Below are 19439 nucleotides of genomic sequence, written 5' to 3'. Positions count from 1 at the left end.
AGGGGTTGAAAAAATGGAAAAATGAAATTGCAGACATACTATTAGTAATTAATAAACTATCTTTAGAATCTTCTACAGTACCTGAAGATTGAAAAATTGCCAATGTCATAGGACAGGAGGCAATGTCCTTTCATGGATTGCAAACTGGTTAATTGATAGGAAAGAGAGAGTAGGATTAAATGGTCAGTTTTCTCAGTGGAAAAAAGTAAACTGTTGTGCCTCAGGGATCTGTACTTGGACTGGTGCTTTTTAATATATTTAAAAATGGATACAAGTGAGGTGATCAAATTTGCAAATGACACAAAATTATTCAGAGTAGTTAAATCACAAGCAGATTGTGATAAATTGCAGAAAGACCTTGCAAGACTGGAAGATTGGGCATCCAAATGGCAAATGAAATTTAATGTGGACAAGTGCAAGATGATGAATATGGAGAAAAATGATCCATACTGTAGCTACACAATGTTAGATTCGATATTAGGAGTTACCGGAAAATAAATCTAGACATCATAGTGGATAATACATTGAGATTATTGGCTCAATGTGCTGGGGCATTCAAAAAAACCAAATAGAATTATTAGGAAGAGAATGATGAATAAAACAGAGAATGCCATAATGCCTCTGTATCAATCCATGGTGAGACCATACCTTGAGTACTGTGTGCAGTTCTGGTTGCTGCATCTAAAAAATAGATATAGTTGCACTGGACAGGGTACAGAGAAGGGCAACCAAAATGATAAAGGGGATGGAATGACTCCCCTATAAGGAAAGGCTAAAGAGGGTAGGGCTGTTCAGCTTGGAGAAGAGACGGCTGAGGGGGGGATATAATAGAGGTCTGTAAAATCATGAGAGGACTAGAATGGGTAAATATAAACTGGTTATTTACTCTTTCAGATAATAGAAGAACTAGGGGACAATCCATGAAGTTAGCAAATAGCACATTTAAAACAAATTATAGAAAATTCTTTTTCATTCAATTCACAATTAAGCTCTGGAATTCATTGCTGGAGGATGTGGTTAGGGAATTTAGTATAACTGGGTTTAAAAAGGTTTGGATAAGTTCCTGTAGAAGTCCATAAACTGCTATTAATCAAATTGACTTACAGGTAAATTTTAAAAGAGTTGCTTGTGCAAATACAGCCCCATACACATGTATGTGGGCCATGTGCAAGCAACGCACATTTTAAGAAGCCAGGAAGTAAGCACGTAAGAACAAGGAAACAGAAAAGGGGTGGGACATTGGCATTCCAGGATGGGCAAAGATGTACATGCATAACACTGAATTTTACAAAGGCTGAACATAGCAACATAAGAACATAAGAAATTGCCATGCTGGGTCAGACCAAAGGTCCAATAAGCCCAACATCCTGTTTTCAACAGAGGCCAAACCAGGCCACAAGAACCTGGCAATTACCCAAACACTAAGAAGATTCCATGCTGTTGATGCAATTAATAGCAGTGGCTATTCCCTAAGTAAACTTGATTAATAGCCGTTAATGGACTTCTCCTCCAAGAACTTATCCAAACCTTTTTTGAACCCAGCTACACTAACTGCACTAACCACATCCTCTGGCAACAGATTCCAGAGCTTTATTGTGCGTTGAGTGAAAAAGAATTTTCTCTGATTAGTCTTAAATGTCCTACTTGCTAACTTCATCATGCCCCCTAGTCCTTCCATTATTCGAAAGTGTAAATAACCGATTCACATCTACTTGTTCAAGACCTCTCATGATCTTAAAGACCTCTATCATATCCCCCCTCAGCTGTCTCTTCTCCAAGCTGAACAGCCCTAACCTCTTCAGCCTTTCTTCTTCCCCTTTATCATTTTGGTTGCTCTTCTCTGTACCTTCTCCATCGCAACTATATCTTTCTTGAGATGCGGCGACTAGAATTGAACACAGTATTCCAGGTGTGGTCTCACCATGGAGCAATATAGAGGCATTATGACATTTTCCATTTTATTAACCATTCCCTTCCTAATAATTCCTAACATTCTGTTTGCTTTTTTGACTGCTGCAGCACACTGAGCCGACGATTTTAAAGTATTATCCACTATGATGCTTAGATCTTTTTCCTGGGTGGTAGCTCCTAAAATGGAACCTAACATCGTGTAACTACAGCATGGGTTATTTTTCCCTATATGCAACACCTTGCACTTGTCCACATTAAATTTCATCTGCCATTTGGATGCCCAATCTTCCAGTCTTGCAAGGTCCTCCTGTAATGTATCACAATCCGCTTGTGATTTAACTACTCTGAATAATTTTGTATCATCCGCAAATTTGATAACCTCACTCGTCGTATTCCTTTCCAGATCATTTATATATATATTGAAAAGCACCGGTCCAAGTACAGATCCCTGAGACACTCCACTGTTTACCCTTTTCCACTGAGAAAATTGACCATTTGTTTCCTGTCTTTTAATCAGTTTGTAATCCACAAAAGGACATCGCCAACTATCCCATGACTTTTTAGTTTTCTTAGGGGATGCCATGTTACCTGCATAACTTTGCTACTGGTCCTGATGAGGTGCAAGTCTGGAGATTTTGAGCCAGAGGGTGCCTGAACACTGGGGGTGGGGGGTGGATGGTGGGGAGAGAGAGAGAGGGAGAGAGGGGGAGGGGGGCACTTTCAACTCAGGGTGGGTTTGGGGGGGTGTACTTAGGGTACAAGAGTCTGTAGTCCCTTGTACTACCGCCCCCAAAACCCACCCTGAGTTGAAAGTGCCCCTCTTACAGTGGGAAATATATAGAATGTCAGATTCTCTCTCTCTCACTCTCTCTCCACTCCCCCTCCCAATTTGGTCTCTTGTGCATGTACATGCATAAAGGCTGCACACATATATATGGCAGGGATATTTTAAATGATATGTGTGTACTTGTACGCACAATATAAAGTTAAGCGTATCTTTGCTCACGTGCCCAATATGCATGTTTATGGGAACACATTCGTTTATAGGTGTACGCACACTCCTTTTAACATCTACCTGTTAAGGAATAGCCACTGCTACTATTGGCATTAGTAACATGGGATCTATTTAATGTTTGGAGTCTTGCCAGGTTCTTGTAACCTGGCTTGGTCACTTTTGGAAACAGGATGCTGAGCTTGATGGACCCTCGGTGTGACCCAGGATGGCAACTTCTTATGTTCTTATATTCTAATTTAATGCCAATTTTTGAAAAGTGTCTAGAGGTGATGCAGAAACTACAGACCAAAGAGCCTGACATCAGTGTTGGACAAAATGGTAGAAACTAGTATAAAGATCAAAATTACTGAACCTATGGATAGTCATAGCTTAATGGGACAAAGCCAACATGGATTTAGCCAGGAGAAGCCTTGCCTCACTAATCTGCTACATTTTTTTTGAAGGTGTAAATTAACATGTGGATAAAGGTGAACCAATTTATATATAATGGGGTAGATTTTCAAAAAGCGCGCCTTCGCGTACTTTTGTTGGCGCATCAGGCGCCAACAAAAGTACGCTGGATTTTAGTAGATACATGCGTAGCCGCATGTATCTGCTAAAATCCTGGATCGGCGCGCGCAAGGCTACTGATTTCGTGTAGCCGGCGCGCGCCAAGCCGCGCAGCCTACCTCCATTCCCTCCGAGGCTGCTCCGAAATCGCAGCGGCCTCGGAGGGAATTCGCTATCGCCCTCCCCTCACCTTTCCCTCCCTTCCTCTACCTAACCCACCCCCCCCAGCCCTGTCTAAACCCCCCCTACCTTTGTTGGGGGATTTACGCCTCCCGGAGGGAGAAGTAAATCCCCGCGCGCCATCGGGCCGCTGGCGCGCCTAGACACAACCCGGGGGCGGTTCCGGAGGGCACGGCCATGCCCCCGGACCGCCCCTGGCTGAAACCACGCCCCCGGGCCCGCCCCCAAAACACCGCGTCCCGCCCCGAAAATGCCGCGCCGATCGGCCCCGCCCCCGACACGCCCCCCCCTCGGAAAACCCCGGGACTTACGCGAGTCCCGGGGCTCTGCGCGCGCCGGCAGGCCTATGTAAAATAGGCGCACCGGCGCGCAAGGCCCTGCTCGCGTAAATCCGGGCGGATTTACGCGAGCAGGGCTCTTAAAATCCGCCCCATTGTGTCTGGATTTCCAGAAAGCATTTGACAAAGTCCTTCATGAAAGACTTCTGAGGAAATTAAAATATCATGCGATGGGAGGCAACGTTCTCTAGTGGATTTGGAACTAGTTAAAAGATAGAAAACTGAAAGTAGTGTTAAATGGTCAATTTTCTCAATGGAGAAAGGTGAATAGTAGAGTACCTCAGGTATCTGTTCTGGGACCATTTTTTGTTTTACATATTTGTAGCAAAATCCCTATTTGGGTTGTTAGCAGCATCTGGGAAGTTACATTTACTGGGGTTCATCCGGCGGGGGGGGGGCGGGGGGCAGAGATAAGCTTCTGGCGTATCTAAGAAAAACTCTACTGCTTTAAGCCTCTGTACTCTGGGGTGCTCCTTAAGTGCATGGGTAACCACAATAACCACTGAAAAATAACATCAAACACAGGTACCAGAAGCAAAAATAAAAAGGCAGAGTCCACTTTGGTGTTCAAAGTAAAAGTTTACTTGCAGAAAAAATAAAGTTGCAAGCAGTATAGAAACATCAAACTTCATAAAAATCAGAACTACGTTTGCTGTCAGTTCATGATCCATATTCTTAATACTTCAACTTCATCTACACAGACTTTTCATACAAACATTATTCCCATCACTTGTATTTTCTTTCCATTCCAGTTAAAATCAGAAATGATTTTACTCTATAAGCAAAAGAACAAATAATACAAACCTTTATAACTCACTGAACAGCTCTCTGTTCTTCTACAATAATTTATGCAGCAGTTCCTGCTAAAACAGTCTGTACTTGAGAAAGTACAGACTGTTTTGGTATGTTAAAAATAAAAAATCCATGACAAAACTTGTTTCTGCAGTCCAGCTGAGAAATTTTTTGGCTTTCTTTAAGATGTTCATTTGTATGGTTTACTTTCCTCTGTTCATTAGTAGAGGAGTATGCAATACAAAGTAACAGGGGTTCAGTAGAAGGCAGCATAAAGTTATCACTCATGGAAGCAATAATTGAGTTTTATGTTCATTATCTTTTATATATTCTTGAAAATGTGTTGTGCTGGCTGCAAATATTTTATTAAGTTATGTGATAAGAAGGGAAGCGGCTTTAGTCTGTCTTACTGAAAATTTCCTGCCATTATACTTGGCATGCAAGTAATGCCAGTTATATTTTACCTGCTAATTGAGTCAGCTTTTTAGACTTCTTCCAGTTTTGGATAGCCTGTCCTTGTCATAAGAACATAAGGACATAAGAAAATGCCATACTGGGTCAGACCAAGGGTCCATCAAGCCCAGCATCCTGTTTCCAACAGTGGCCAATCCAGGCCATAAGAACCTGGCAAGTACCCAAAAACTGTCTATTCCATGTTACCATTGCTAATGGCAGTGGCTATTCTCTAAGGGGTAGATTTTCAAATAGCGCGATTTGGCGTACTTTTGTTGGCGCATCAGGCACAAACAAAAGCACGCTGGATTTTAGTAGATACGCGTGTAGCCGCGTGTATCCGCTAAAATCCGGGATCAGCGCGCGCAAGGCTATCGATTCCGTATAGCCGGCGCGCGCCGAGCCGCACAGCCTACCTCCATTTCCTCCGAGGCCGCTCTGAAATCGGAGCGGCCTCGGAGGGAACTTTCTTTTGCCCCCCCTCACCTTCCCCTCCCTTCTCCTACCTAACCCACCCACCCGGCCCTGTCTAAACCCCCCCCCTTACCTTTGTCGGGGGATTTACGCCTCCCGGAGGGAGGCGTAAATCCCCGCGCGCCAGCGGGCCACTAGCGCACCGGGACGCGACCATGCCCCCAGGCCCGCCCCCGAAATGCTACGGCCCGCCCCGAAAACGCCGCGCGGATTGGGCCCGCCCCCTCGACACGCCCCCCTCGGAAAACCCCGGAACTTACACGAGTCCCGGGGTCTGCGCGCGCCGGTAGGCCTATTGAACATAGGCGCACCGGCGCGCAGGGCCCTGCTCGCCTAAATCCGCCTGGATTTAGGCGGATTTAGGCGAGCAGGGCTCTGAAAATCTGCCCCTAAGTGAACTTAATAGCAGGTAATGAACTTCTCTTCCAAGAACTTATCCAATTCTTTTTTAAACACAGCTATACTAACTGCACTAACCACATCCTCTGGCAACAAATTCCAGAGTTTAATTGTGCGTTGGGTAAAAAAGAACTTTTTCCGATTAGTTTTAAATGTGCCCCATGCTAACTTCATAGAGTGCCCCCTAGTCTTTCTACTATCTGAAAGAGTAAATAACCGATTCACAAATACCCATTCTAGACCTCTCATGATTTTAAACACCTCTATCATATCCCCCCTCAGTCGTCTCTTCTCCAAGCTGAAAAGTCCTAACCTCTTTAGTCTTTCCTCATAGGGGAGTTGTTCCATTCCCCTTATCATTTTGGTAGCCCTTCTCTGTACCTTCTCCATCGCAATTATATCTTTTTTTAGATGCGGTGACCATAATTGTACACAGTATTCAAGGTGCGGTCTCACCATGGAGCGATACAGAGGCATTATGACATTTTCCGTTTTATTCACTATTCCCTTTCTAATAATTCCCAACATTCTGTTTGCTTTTTTGACTGCTGCAGCACACTGAACCGACGATTTCAATGTGTTATCCACTATGACACCTAGATCTCTTTCTTGGGTTGTAGCACCTAATATGGAACCCATCATTGTGTAATTATAGCATGGGTTATTTTTCCCTATATGCATCATCTTGCACTTATCCACATTAAATTTCATCTGCCATTTGGATGCCCAATTTTCCAGTCTCACAAGGTCTTCCTGCAAATTATCACAATCTGCTTGTGATTTAACTACTCTGAACAATTTTGTGTCATCTGCAAATTTGATTATCTCACTCATCGTATTTCTGTGATTTTGATGTTTAGAACACTTTCCACTATTTTTCCTGGCACTGAAGTCAGGCTAACCAGTCTGTAGTTTCCCAGATCACCCCTGGAGCCCTTTTTAAATATTGGGGTTACATTTGCTATCCTCCAATCTTCAGGTACAATGGATGATTTTAATGATAAGTTACAAATTTTTACTAATAAGTCTGAAATTTCATTTTTTAGTTCCTTCAGAACTCTGGGGTGTATACAATCCGGCCCAGGTGATTTACTACTCTTCAGTTTGTCAATCAGGCCTACCACATCTTCTAGGTTCACCGTGATTTGATTCAGTCCATCTGAATCATTACCCATGAAAACCTTCTCCATTACGGGTACCTCCCCAACATCCTCGTCAGTAAACACCGAAGCAAAGAAATCATTTAATCTTTCCACGATGGCCTTATCTTCTCTAAGTGCCCCTTTAACCCCTCAATCATCTAACGGCTCCCTCACAGGCTTTCTGCTTCGGATATATTTTAAAAAGTTTTTACTGTGAGTTTTTGTCTCTACAGCCAACTTCTTTTCAAATTCTCTCTTAGCCTGTCTTATCAATGTCTTACATTTATCTTGCCAATGTTTATGCTTTATCCTATTTTCTTCTGTTGGATCCTTCTTCCAATTTTTGAATGAAGATCTTTTAGGTAAAATAGCTTCTTTCACCTCCCCTTTTATCCATGCCGGTAATCATTTTGCCTTCTTTCCACCTTTCTTAATGTGTGGAATACATCTGGACTGTGCTTCTAGAATGGTATTTTTTTAACAATGACCACGCCTCTTGGACATTTTTTACTTTTGTAGCTGCTCCTTTCAGTTTTTTTCTAACAATTTTTCTCATTTTATCAAAGTTTCCCTTTTGAAAGTTTAGCACGAGAGCCTTGGATTTGCACACTGTTCCTCTTCCAGTCATTATAATATATACCATTATCAGTTTCTGCTTAATATTTACTTCTAAATTTTAACTTGAAATAATATTAAAAAGGGTGTTTATTAGCAACAAAAATGTGTTTATTAGCAATATTTAAAATGTGTTATATTTTCTAGATTTTCATAATTCAGTTTACAAAACATTATATAACATAGAAATAATTGTAATACTTCCAATACATCCATAATTCTCCAAAACAAAAAAAGTAACAAATATATTTCTATTGATTCTTAAGGTATTCTCAGGGAAAACAATTTATATATGAGCAAGAGAAAGCCTGGAAAAATGTATTACTGAGAAAAGTTAATTACTCACTTTTCTCAATATTCAGAGATTAACAGCAAGGACTATACTATGCTCTTATCCAGTTCCCACACTATGGGGATGGAAATCCAAAAACATCTATAACTGAGATATTTCATGAAACACATTTCTTTGATCTAAGTATTTTAACTCACATCTACAGGGAATCTTTAATGTCAAATCAGCTCCCCTTTTAAGAATGTCAGATCTTAATTTCAGAAACTCTTTTCTTCTCAACTGAGTTGTCCTTGACAGATCACGGTATATCCAAACTTGCTGTCCGTAAAACTTCTCATGATGATGTCTGAGAAATAAACGGAGAACTGTATCTCTCTCAGTTGGGAAAAGAAAAGTCACTAAAAGTGTCCCCCTAGTATGTATATCTGTGCTAATTGTTGTTTCTAAAACTTCAGTTATAGTAATTGGTGCATCTATCTGCGCTTTCTCAACCTGGTTTTCTTTATTTAACCTAACAGGCAAATAATACGTTTTCGATAATGCAGGCAATGATTGTGGTGGAATATTCAAAACTTTTTGTAAATATTCTTTAAACATTTCAACTAGTAATATTACATTCTGTATAGGGAAATTCACAATCCTAAGATTAGAATATCTCAAAGAGTTTTCAAGAAATTCCATTTTTTTACATTAATTGTTTCTGTTTTAACAAAATTATTTTGAAGTATTTCAATCTTATCCAGCTTTTCTTCATTAGCTAATACTTTACTATTGCATAAGGAAACAGTATTTTCCACATCTGAAATTCTTTGATGGTACACAGCTATATTCTGAGTTAACTTAGTGATAGCGTTTTCTAAAGATTTTATCGCCAACCATAATGTATTCATGGTAATCTCAGAAGGAATCTGAGATATACTAGATTCCAGTTCTTTTCTGGAGTCCTTCTTTTCCCCTGTGAGAACATCTCATACCATTTCCAATAATAATATTTATATTATCATCATGGCCTTCATCTAACTTGAGAGGGCCACTAAGGTTTTTAATACATGGTGGGGAGGGAGTAGTAGGAGCTCTGGGTCTTAAAGAGATGGCTTCAGCATGTGGATTAGCTTCTCGCTCCGAAGCATTATCCACTGTGGCTCCTTCCTCCGGTTTTCCTGCTGCTGTCATAAAAAAGGTAGAGATCTGAGGCTGAGATGTACTGGATAGGGGAGTCAACGCTTGCATTTCTCCTCTCCGGGTCTTTCTTTTTGTGTGAGGCATATCATAAAGTTCATATAGTAATCAAACTCTCCTTTATATGGTATCTCTGTATTGTTACAATTGAAGCCCTGGGGGTGGGGATTATAGGAGGAAGAAAAAAGTAATTTTACTTACTAGAAGTTACTAAATTTGACTTCTTTTCTTGGTAAATTCTTCAATCATAAATCCACCAAAGCCACGTGTCCCTTCGGCGCACGCAGCTTAGGCAGCAAAATGTGTTATATTTTATCAAAGTGCATTAATGTGTTAACGTGCATTATTAGTAAATAATTCCCATTAATCTTAATGTGCATTAGTACATATGCAGAATTTGATAATTAGGCCCCATTTGTTAGAATTACAAGTGTATTCCTTTCTGTACCCCCAGTTTTATAATCAGTACAAGCCAGCCAGGAAAGCTAATCACGTTGTAGATAAAATAAAGTTAATATAGTAGTTTAGTTTTGTTTTGAATTTTACAATTAATTCATAGTCCTTTCCTTCTTATTGCCTATAGACTCAAAGGACAGTAGAAAAACTGACTTGCTCATATTATAGAGTGCATTTTGGGGATAGGGTAATGTTCAATTTCAGGAATACAAAATGTTCTTGTGGAAAGTATTCAACTATGCATCTCTGTAAGAGTCATACTGACTATAAGCCTGCATGTTCAATCTGGATACCAACACTATCACTGAAAGACCTGTCATACAGCAGAGCGGAGCTTGGATTTAGCAAGGAAATGCAAAACAAGATAATAGGTGGAATGTTGGAGAACAGAAATTGAAGACTTTCATGCATGACCAAAAATAATAATAGACCTGAGAGATTAATTGAAGCACTCTGCCTGGATGTGAGAGCAACCAACAAGGGCTTTGAGATAAACCGCAAAAATCTTCACTTCAAAGGTGCTAATCCACCCCCACACCCCCCAAAAAATGCCCTTTTGTTTCACAGCCTATGAATGATAAATGCACTGCAAATGCTATTCATAGAAAATCTCATAGTTTGAATAACAGCATCAAAGAACATCTGAATCTGCTGTTTTCTTTTCATGGAATTTTTTTCACCGAACATACAGTATGTATGACACTCAAAACAGAGCACAGACCCAAATGGTAGTTTGTTATTTAGGTTATCATAGGAATAAGAATTATTTGTTGCATTAGTAAAGTTCTGATGTTATTTAGCTATTGGAAGGATTTCCACTATCTCCTAGTAATGAAATAACATATCTAAAGACAAATATTGGTTGTAGGTATTTGTGTCACACTTTCAGGGAGTGACCAGTTATGTTCTGTGATGGACTGTTCATCAGCTTTTAGAATTAACTAGCAGCTGCGTCTGTCTGGCAGGTTGCAAGCACAGCAATAACTAGGAGGTTGATTTTTAACAGCACTTAGCTGGTTCAGTGGCAATATCTGAAAATTTGGTCGCACTGACCAGCTGCCACTTAGCCAACAGGGAGGATAACTTTAAAAGCTGCACACATGTGCCCATAAACGAGTGTATGTGGGACATGCACCTACTCAAATGCATTTTGTATCATGCGTGCAAATGTATGCACATGATACAAAACATGCCCAAGTCTTGTGTTATGCCCGTTGGTCGCAGACTGCTGCGACCGCTGTTGCTCACCTCTTGCTTGACTACTCTGACTCCTTTGGGCTGACTCGTGGCCTCAGCCAGCTATTGCTGGCCTGCATGCTCTGGTTCCCGGGCCTCCTGGGACGGCATGGATGTTGCCGACCGCCATCTTGACCCCGTAGTTCCTTAGGCACGCAGGCGCGGGAACCTCGGGGGCGTCCTCCTCGGATGAAGTCAATTCTCAAGGACTCTTAAGCCGGCTGGCCCTGCCTACCTTTGACTTGGCAACGAGTTCCCTCATTGCTGAATCCGCTTCGCTATGACTCTTGTTCCAGTTCCTACTTCCTGGTGTGAGACTCTCCGGGTACCCACTCCTCGGGTACCCGGAGCATCTCGGGTTGCAGAGAAAGCCCCGTTCCCCGGGGCTTTCTCTGGAACTATCGCTTTACTCCTGTGAGTGCTCTGCGGACCATTGCCAATCTATTGCTATAAGAAGAATCCTCTTTGGCGTACCCTGCTCTGCAGACCATTGCCTTACTACTGCTACAAGAGGAACCCTCTTTGGTGTACCCCGCTCTGCGGACCACTACCGTGCTATTGCTACAGAGGAACCCTCTTCGGTATACCCCGCTCTGCGGACCACTGCCGTACTATTTCTACAGAGGAATCCTTCTCAGTGTGCCCCGCTTACAGACCATTGCCATGCCATCGCTTCCAAGGACCCTTGCTCCGCCGACCACTGCCAACTCTTCATTACAAGAGGACTCCTTCGTGGGAATACCCCACTTCACAGACTTGGTACATCTCAGCGTCTGTGTGTGTTTCTGCCACGCTCCCCGCTCCGCGGGCCGTGGCACTCTACTTCTTTTAATAAAGATTAAGGACTTTCTAGCCTGACCTGATGTCAGCGCCTGAGCTGACGTTTCGTGGCTCCACCACCTGAGGATCACTCTCTCTGGCTACCTTAGCCTTTCATCTCTACTCTCTCTCTCCACCACTTGTTGCTCTGTGCACATCACAGCTGAGACCTCGCCTCCCGACGGTGAGGCTCACGGGGCTCCTCCCCGTGAGTGGTGCCATCTCTCACCTCGGCCCAGGGCCCACATACTCACAAATCCTAACATCTTTGATGCGTATTGAGCACATATTTGTATGTAAACATGCTTACTCCTTACACATGTACGTGTACATGTGTACATATGCGCTCGCACACATGCACGCTTCCAAGAGTTTAGCACTTCTGGTTTTCCAGGGATGTGAAGACTGAAAAATCCTGCACCAGCCTGACAGCTGAATTTGACCCAGTTGACCTATGGCCAGAGAAGGAACCTGCAGGAGCTGTGGTGATCCTGGAGAGGCCTGCAGCACAATTTTAATCAGCAGACATCCTACCCACATGAGGTAAGTAGAATGTGGGTAGTGGTGGAGGGCATGGGAAGGGGGCATTAGAGGGTGGGGATATGTATGGTTATGCATGGGGGACATGAAGGGAGCCCAAAGTGGAAATAGGTTTGTATGGAGACAGTAACTGTTGTACATTCCATTAATAGAATGAATGTACACTTGTTGCCAATGTTATACTATTTAACAAAAATAGTAGGCAAGATTTATAAGATATGACTGAAGCCTATGGTCACAAGTATAATAATGCTACTTCAAAACTATTTCATGGTGATACCCATAGGATTGCAAACCTATGCCATAAATTGGAGCTTATTGTATGGTTCTTGGTACTCCACGAAGTTAATCCCAAGGATTGCACTGCACACCAATCTTACTAATGACCTGAATTATTATAGTCCTACATGGTATACTTTTGGTGCTGGTGGCATCATACCACTTCTATTTCCATTAATGGAGTGCCAAGAGCAATGCTACTCAATTCACACATGAATAGGAAACATTCTCACATACGAGTATGGAGGTTACAGTAATAGCTACAGAGCACACTCAACTTTCTCATCCTATTTCTCTCTATAGATTGAGGACCTAAAGGAGGCCCAGTGGCTGTGCCTCGACAAGAGGAGGTGGTTGGACTAGCTACAAGCTCAGCGGGATGGCGCTGGTGGTAAGGTCTTTTATCTGCCCATCAAGGTCATGTTCATAAGGCCTGGATAGGTCCTATTTTCATAATTGTACATGCTGTTGGCCTACTGCTCTTCATGACCCTGTCTCTGACTTCAACTTCTAAAAGCCCACATTCACACATACTTACATGTAGACATTTCTCTAGTTCATGGGTAGCACTGTCATGAGGTATTCATTGGAAGGCACCCACAGGCCTAGCAGATAATCCTTCAGGCTGTTTCCAAACAGTCCAACATTTAATCCCATGGAAGTTAGATGGGCCCTAGCCCAGACAACTATGTACTGCCTCATGGCCTTAGATGCTTTGCTACGTTAACCACAACCCATCACTACAAATCTTGTTACAAACTAACTCAGAGCCCATTGCACTTGCAAGGCTCCATCAAGTAACACTTAGCTAAAAGGATTCTTATTTTCGTCAAGGGATATTTCAATGGGTGAGCCCTATAGATATGAACTGAATATTTTCCCTATGCCTATCCCACTAAAGGTATGCCTTAAACAGTGATTCTCAACCTTTTTCCCAACCTGACACACCTGGTGGACAATGATCATGTGTGGCACACCACTCACAACAATCCACAGCTGAATTTAAAAATAAGCATCCATATTAACTTTTTATTGTTGAGAATGACACAAGGGAAAGATAAGAATAATCTCTCTGAACAGAAATTTTAAAAATGTTTGTACAAGTTGCATTCTCTGTCCCTTGAGGGTTCCCCTACCTTTTTCTTTGGCTGTCACTTTCAGGCCTAATAGGGGACGATAGAATCAGTTATCACTGGCCTGGAAGAGAAAGAGAATTACCGTTTCTTGCTGGGCTTCAGCAGGGATGGAGATCAAGAGCTGTGACCTATTGGACCCAGTGGGTGAAAAAGTCTGCCTTGTGAACCATACAGCTCACGCATCCTCCCATCCCCTGCACACAATTAAAAATTATGCATTTATAATAGATTTTACATGAAAAGAAGACAATTAAAAGTACAGTCTGAGATAAAAAATAAATATCACTTACAACATGTATATTATATTTACATGCACTGTTGCAGTGCCAACCAGAAAACCCTGCAAAAAAGTAAAAAAAAAAAAAGAAAAGAAAAGTCACTTGAAATCCAAGGTATTAAGCCTACTATAACATGTTCAGTGAGGGCTTAGCACTCAGAAAGCCACGAGTAAAAGAATTATAATAATAATAATATAGTAAACCTCCCAGCATGCAAACAATAGCAACCCTACCTAAGAAAAGGCATCAGTGCTAATATTACACCAGACCCTAAAATACCAAATACACCTCCTAATAGGAAGTGATGCTAAGATTACACCAGGCCTTAAAACACCAAATATACCTCCTATTAGGAAAATAGGACAAACCAGCTGCTATAGACCTCTATACAGAAATTATGTGCTGGCAGAATTCCTCACCTTGGTCATACATGCAGAATACAAACAGATCCTCACAAAATGTAGAATTAAATAACTATACGTTTGAGCAAAAACGTGCAGACAAAAACTGAACTGGAACCCACAACAAGCCAGACTATGTATTCAGTAAAACAACATTAAACAGAATCATCACACCTCAGAAAAAATCAAATAAAATCAAGAAATATAAAATCAATAGTAATAAAATCATACTAATAAAAAGATATATATTTCATAACAGCTGAAGAATAGCATAACATCTGTGGAGAACCTTTGGTCCCCACTAGTTGGCCCTATATCTTTACCTGGTAGGTAACAGCTAGGAGGGACAAACCATTCCTTGCAGCATCTTCTCCTGATGATACCTGCAACGGTTCAGTTCTTGTTCAGAAGGGAGGGGAGGGTCGGAGCCTTGGTTAGTGTGGTCAGTTTAATTTGAAGTTTGTTGAGAGAGGAGCTGGTTATTGCTCCTCCACTGTTTTTGGTTGGAAGATTTCCAAATTCCAGTGCACCTCCTGTCTGGTAGGGGCTCTCCCTTCCTGAGAGGAGAAAGGACTTTAGTAAGAAGATTTTCTAAATTTGTTTGTGCCTGGGAGAATCCTGTTCTTACTAGTGAGGCGATCCCCATAACCACAGGGCAGGAGGAAAAAGTCTTGGATTCCTTTGCAGCTAGTGAGAAGGCTATAGTGACTCCTCACCCAGTGGAGAAGTTTGGGTTTTTAAAAGTTGTGTTTTAGTGAAGAGGTTTTTTTGTAGTACCCTTCCTCACTGTGTAGCTAGACTGTAAAAGCCCTGCTGGTATCCAGAAATAGACCTTTTCCTCTAAGAGGTCAATAACAGAGTCCAGAAGAGAAGAGTTTCATGATCAAATTAGAGACCGCAACTGGATCTCTACACTGAGGAACACAGGACACAAGCTGGGAACATCTGGGTCTCTGTTGGACTGCAGGTACAAGACACTTTTGGGATTTAGGAGATTCCCCTCAATAGGTTTCCCTCCTGCTGAGACTCTTGTCCCACAGACAAGAAAAGAGGGTGAGCTGCTCACAGAGAGTAGTATTAAGGACACTTGCACAGAGTGAAGAAGAGAAGGCTCCCTATGTATGAACCAGATTGAATACAGATGTGAAGTAAGACAAATAAACCCATCAATTGGACATTAATTTATGCAAATCAAAGTAAAATTTCTTTTGAACACCCACATCCATGTGATAGTTAAAACAAATAAGAATAAAATAAATTCCCTGCTCTCCATACCTGGGAACTTTTGATTTTCAGGTGCATGTAGATTTTCTTGGATTAGCAAGAGAAGAGGAGGGGGGATGTTGTTCAAACTTTCTCTCTCTCTTTCATATATGCACATTCACGCTGCCTTCACTTTCACATGCTCTGTCTCACTCACACAAACATGTACAGGCTGTCTCTCACTCTCACATGCTCTGTCTCACACAGACACACACACAGGCTGTTCCTCACATGCTCAGTCTCACACAGCGCACATCCACACACACACAGGCTCTCACTCTCACATGCTCATTCTCACACAGGCACGCACACACACACACACACACACACACAACAGGCTGCCTTTCACTCTCACATGCTCAGTCTCACATAGGTACACGCACAGGCTGTCTCAAGTTTAGTATCTCACACATAGGATGTCTTTCACTCTCACATGCTCAGTCTCAGGCACACACACACACAGACTAATTCTCACTCTCACATGATAGTCTCACAGAGGCATGCACACAGACTGTTTCACTCTCACATGCTCAGTTTCACACAGGCACACACACACACACACACACACACAGACTGTTTATCTCCTCTTGGAAACACAAGTGGCAGCAGCAGCAGCTTCAGCTTGTCCACCTCCAGGCTCTGTGGACAACAAAACTCATTCTCTTTAATGGGACCGAGGAGGCTGAAGCTGTGCCTCTTCAAAGCAGGCTCGCACTGCTCATTCTCCTCAATCAGTCCCGGCAACTTTCGCCTACTTATGAGAGCAACATGACCTCTTGTTCCCGCGTGGGATCACCTCACTTCCTCTTCCAGGCCATGCCATGTGTGTACCCCCTCCCCCTCCTCCAGTGATATACCTGGGCTTGAAAATGCTGACAGCCTGAGTGGAGGAGGAGCAGATCTCTGTATTCTACAGGAGCAGAGAAGGGGGAAGGAAAAGCAGCTGCACTAACAGAACAGGGAGTAGGTATTATGACTGCAGAGGTAGCGACACACCAACTTGTGCTTTGCGACACAATGTTGTGCTGCATTACACAAGTTGAGATTTGCTGCTGTAAAATTATGGGAGCACACAACATGACACACGATTGCTCTTCTCTTCATAGGTGGCAACACCTCATCACTGGAGAAGAAGGAGAAGGAATTCTCAGAGGAGTGGGAGGAATCCGGTGGCAAGGACCCAGCACCTGACCCCACTATTGCAGCATCCACCCCTAGGGAGGAATAAAATGCTCCTCCCCCATCACATCCTCTATCAGGATATAGTGGTGGTGGTCCAACCCCTCCACCCCCAACTGGCGCATCCTGGGCCACAAGAACCAGAGCACCCTTTCACCATCCAAGTAGAGCCTCCTTCCCCTTTGGACTAGGGAAGTAGGGATGCTGGGATTCTGACAGGCCAGCCATTGCTGGCTGAGGAAGGCCTGGTTTCCCTTCTACCTCCACCACTATTATCTGCTTCCCTTGACGTTGAACCAGGCTCATTGTCTGGAGGACCTCTTTTCAAAGACCACAACACACCTTTGCTCTCTGAAGCCTATCTTTGTGAAACATATAGCATACTGAAAAAGTAGGACATGCATGATCATGAGTTTTTGTAGGTCTCTAACTCCCAAGCTCCCAGCTGAGAGCAATCAGTCACTCCACCTCAACCTCTTCCATCTATGGTAAACACTAAGGACTAGAAGAGTGAACTAATTGAAGGTAATCCTTAGAGCTTGCCTCGCACCTGGAGGTTGATGTGAAGTATAATTGTCAGCAGCTCTTTCACATTCAGACTGATTAAAGAGAGAATAGAGATGAAGGAGTGGAAGAAAAGACAGTGTTTTTGCATAAAATGTTGGCATGAAATGTAGAGGAACACAGGACACATATACCTGAGGAGAATATTGATACTTGCAAAAAAAATAAAAAGGTCCATTTGCAGATATGAAGAAATACAGGTCCAGAAGGAATCAGGCCAAGGCCACAATAGTATGATTACATAGAAGTGATGATTGTATTTCAAGCACACCTTTCTAGATTTCCTACATTAAAAGAGCTAATATGTAGTAGTGCTGGAATTGCTGCAATTTTTATGGCACTCTCAACTCTGTCCTGGTGACCCAGCTAGGCAATCATGTTATCATAATTATTTCTAAAATGTATGCAAGAGCTATAATAGCATGCACAGTGTGCATTGTTTGCTTATCCCTCTTCAGCAATATCTAGTACTTTAATGAACACCTGATTGCCTAGGTGGGTGAATAGTATGTGACTATGTGTGTAAAATACTTGCATGTATGTGAGCATTTATGAACACATGGAATTTTCTTCTCGATTTTAATTATGTACATAAAATCTGCATGCGTGGTACATGCTCATATACACGCACTGTTACATGCTATTTATGTATATATGTGCGTATAGAAGGGAAGGTGTCCAGAGGCTATTCCTACTTGCACCATGTCCCAAAGGAATGGAGCAATTGCAAGGAAGCCCATCTTCCTTCTTAGGGAGGTAGACCTTCTGATCAAACAAGTGATAAACTTCCAGCATCTCCTTTATGGCCCCCAGTCCAGGAGATTGGAGTTTTATAGAATAGAGAAGGGTCTGGAAGAAGTTTCACCAGAAGGTGAATTCAATATTCCACAACAATAGAAGTGTGAATGAGCTGTGCTGCAAATGTGATGTCTGGTCGAGAAGCAATAGAAAAGGATTTTACAGGAGGAATCTGAGACCCAGGGCACCTTCGCTGCAGTGGAATGTTGAGCTCAGCACCATATTTGAAGCTGTAGTGGGAAGGTTTATCCAATTAAATACCTCCCAATCTGACTGCCAGTTGTTAGGATTTTGTTTGCTACACAGGTTCATCCTACCCTGCTGCCTTCTGCTATTACACCTCCTCACCAGCAGAGGAGTCTTATGAATTCTGCTCTCAGCCATCAGAACCAGTTCCTCAGTGACCAACCTGGATCAACCTGTGGTACAGCCTTCTCCCCACTAGGAATCCTCAGCAGCTTGGCTTCCAGAATTTGTCAGGCTCCTCCTTCCTGCCTGCATCACACCCAGGCCCAGCTCTATTTAGACTTGCCTTGCCAGAACCTCCTCACTGGCTCATTGAGTTACTTTTGGCTCTTTGTCCTGGCTTCTGTTCCTCATTTCTGCTCTGTGGCTTATGGGCCATGTTCACAGCCTTGCCTTGTGGCTTTAGGGCCATCTTGCCTTACCTTTCCTTGTGGCCTAATGTCCTTCTCTCTCTCTGTCTTGCTTTGTGGCCAAAGGCTTTCTCGCTCTGCCTTGCCTTGTGGCCTAAGTGCCTTCACATTCCTTGCCTATCTCTGTGGCCTTCATGCCTTCTGTATTATCTGTCTTGTCCAGTCCTTGTTTTGTCTGTGTCTTGTCCTGTCCTGTCCTGGCTTTGTCCAGCCTCTGTATCCAACCATCGCTAAGCCATTAGCAGAGCTCATCAATTGCTCACTAACGCAAGGATTAGTACCAGACTCGCTAAAACTAGCCTCCCACAAACCTCTACTCAAGAAACACAACCTGAACCCAGTGGACCCGGCCAATTTTCGCCCCATCGCTAATCTACCATTTGTCGCCAAACTCATGGAGAAGATAGTTAACAAACAACTCTCAGAATACCTAGAGGAACATAAGATTCTTACACCTGCCCAATTCGGATTCCGCAAATATCTCAATACGGAATC

At 42.7% G+C, this 19439-nt stretch overlaps 1 protein-coding gene across 1 annotated transcript; it reads left to right on the top strand.

The window, feature by feature from the left end:
• Positions 1-249: 249 nt before the first annotated feature.
• RNF180 (ring finger protein 180) lies at positions 250-16975 on the top strand (the record flags this gene model as incomplete). The annotated part of the gene is given in 3 exon segments (XM_029619499.1): positions 250-297; positions 9923-10313; positions 16854-16975. Coding segments are annotated over 3 exon segments (561 nt in total), but the record flags the coding sequence as incomplete, so codon positions are not given.
• Positions 16976-19439: the final 2464 nt, after the last annotated feature.

The sequence above is a fragment of the Rhinatrema bivittatum genome, chromosome 1 (genome assembly GCF_901001135.1).
Source record: "Rhinatrema bivittatum chromosome 1, aRhiBiv1.1, whole genome shotgun sequence".
In the NCBI taxonomy this organism is placed as follows: Eukaryota; Metazoa; Chordata; class Amphibia; order Gymnophiona; family Rhinatrematidae; genus Rhinatrema; species Rhinatrema bivittatum.
This window is presented reverse-complemented; position numbering and strand designations above follow the sequence as displayed.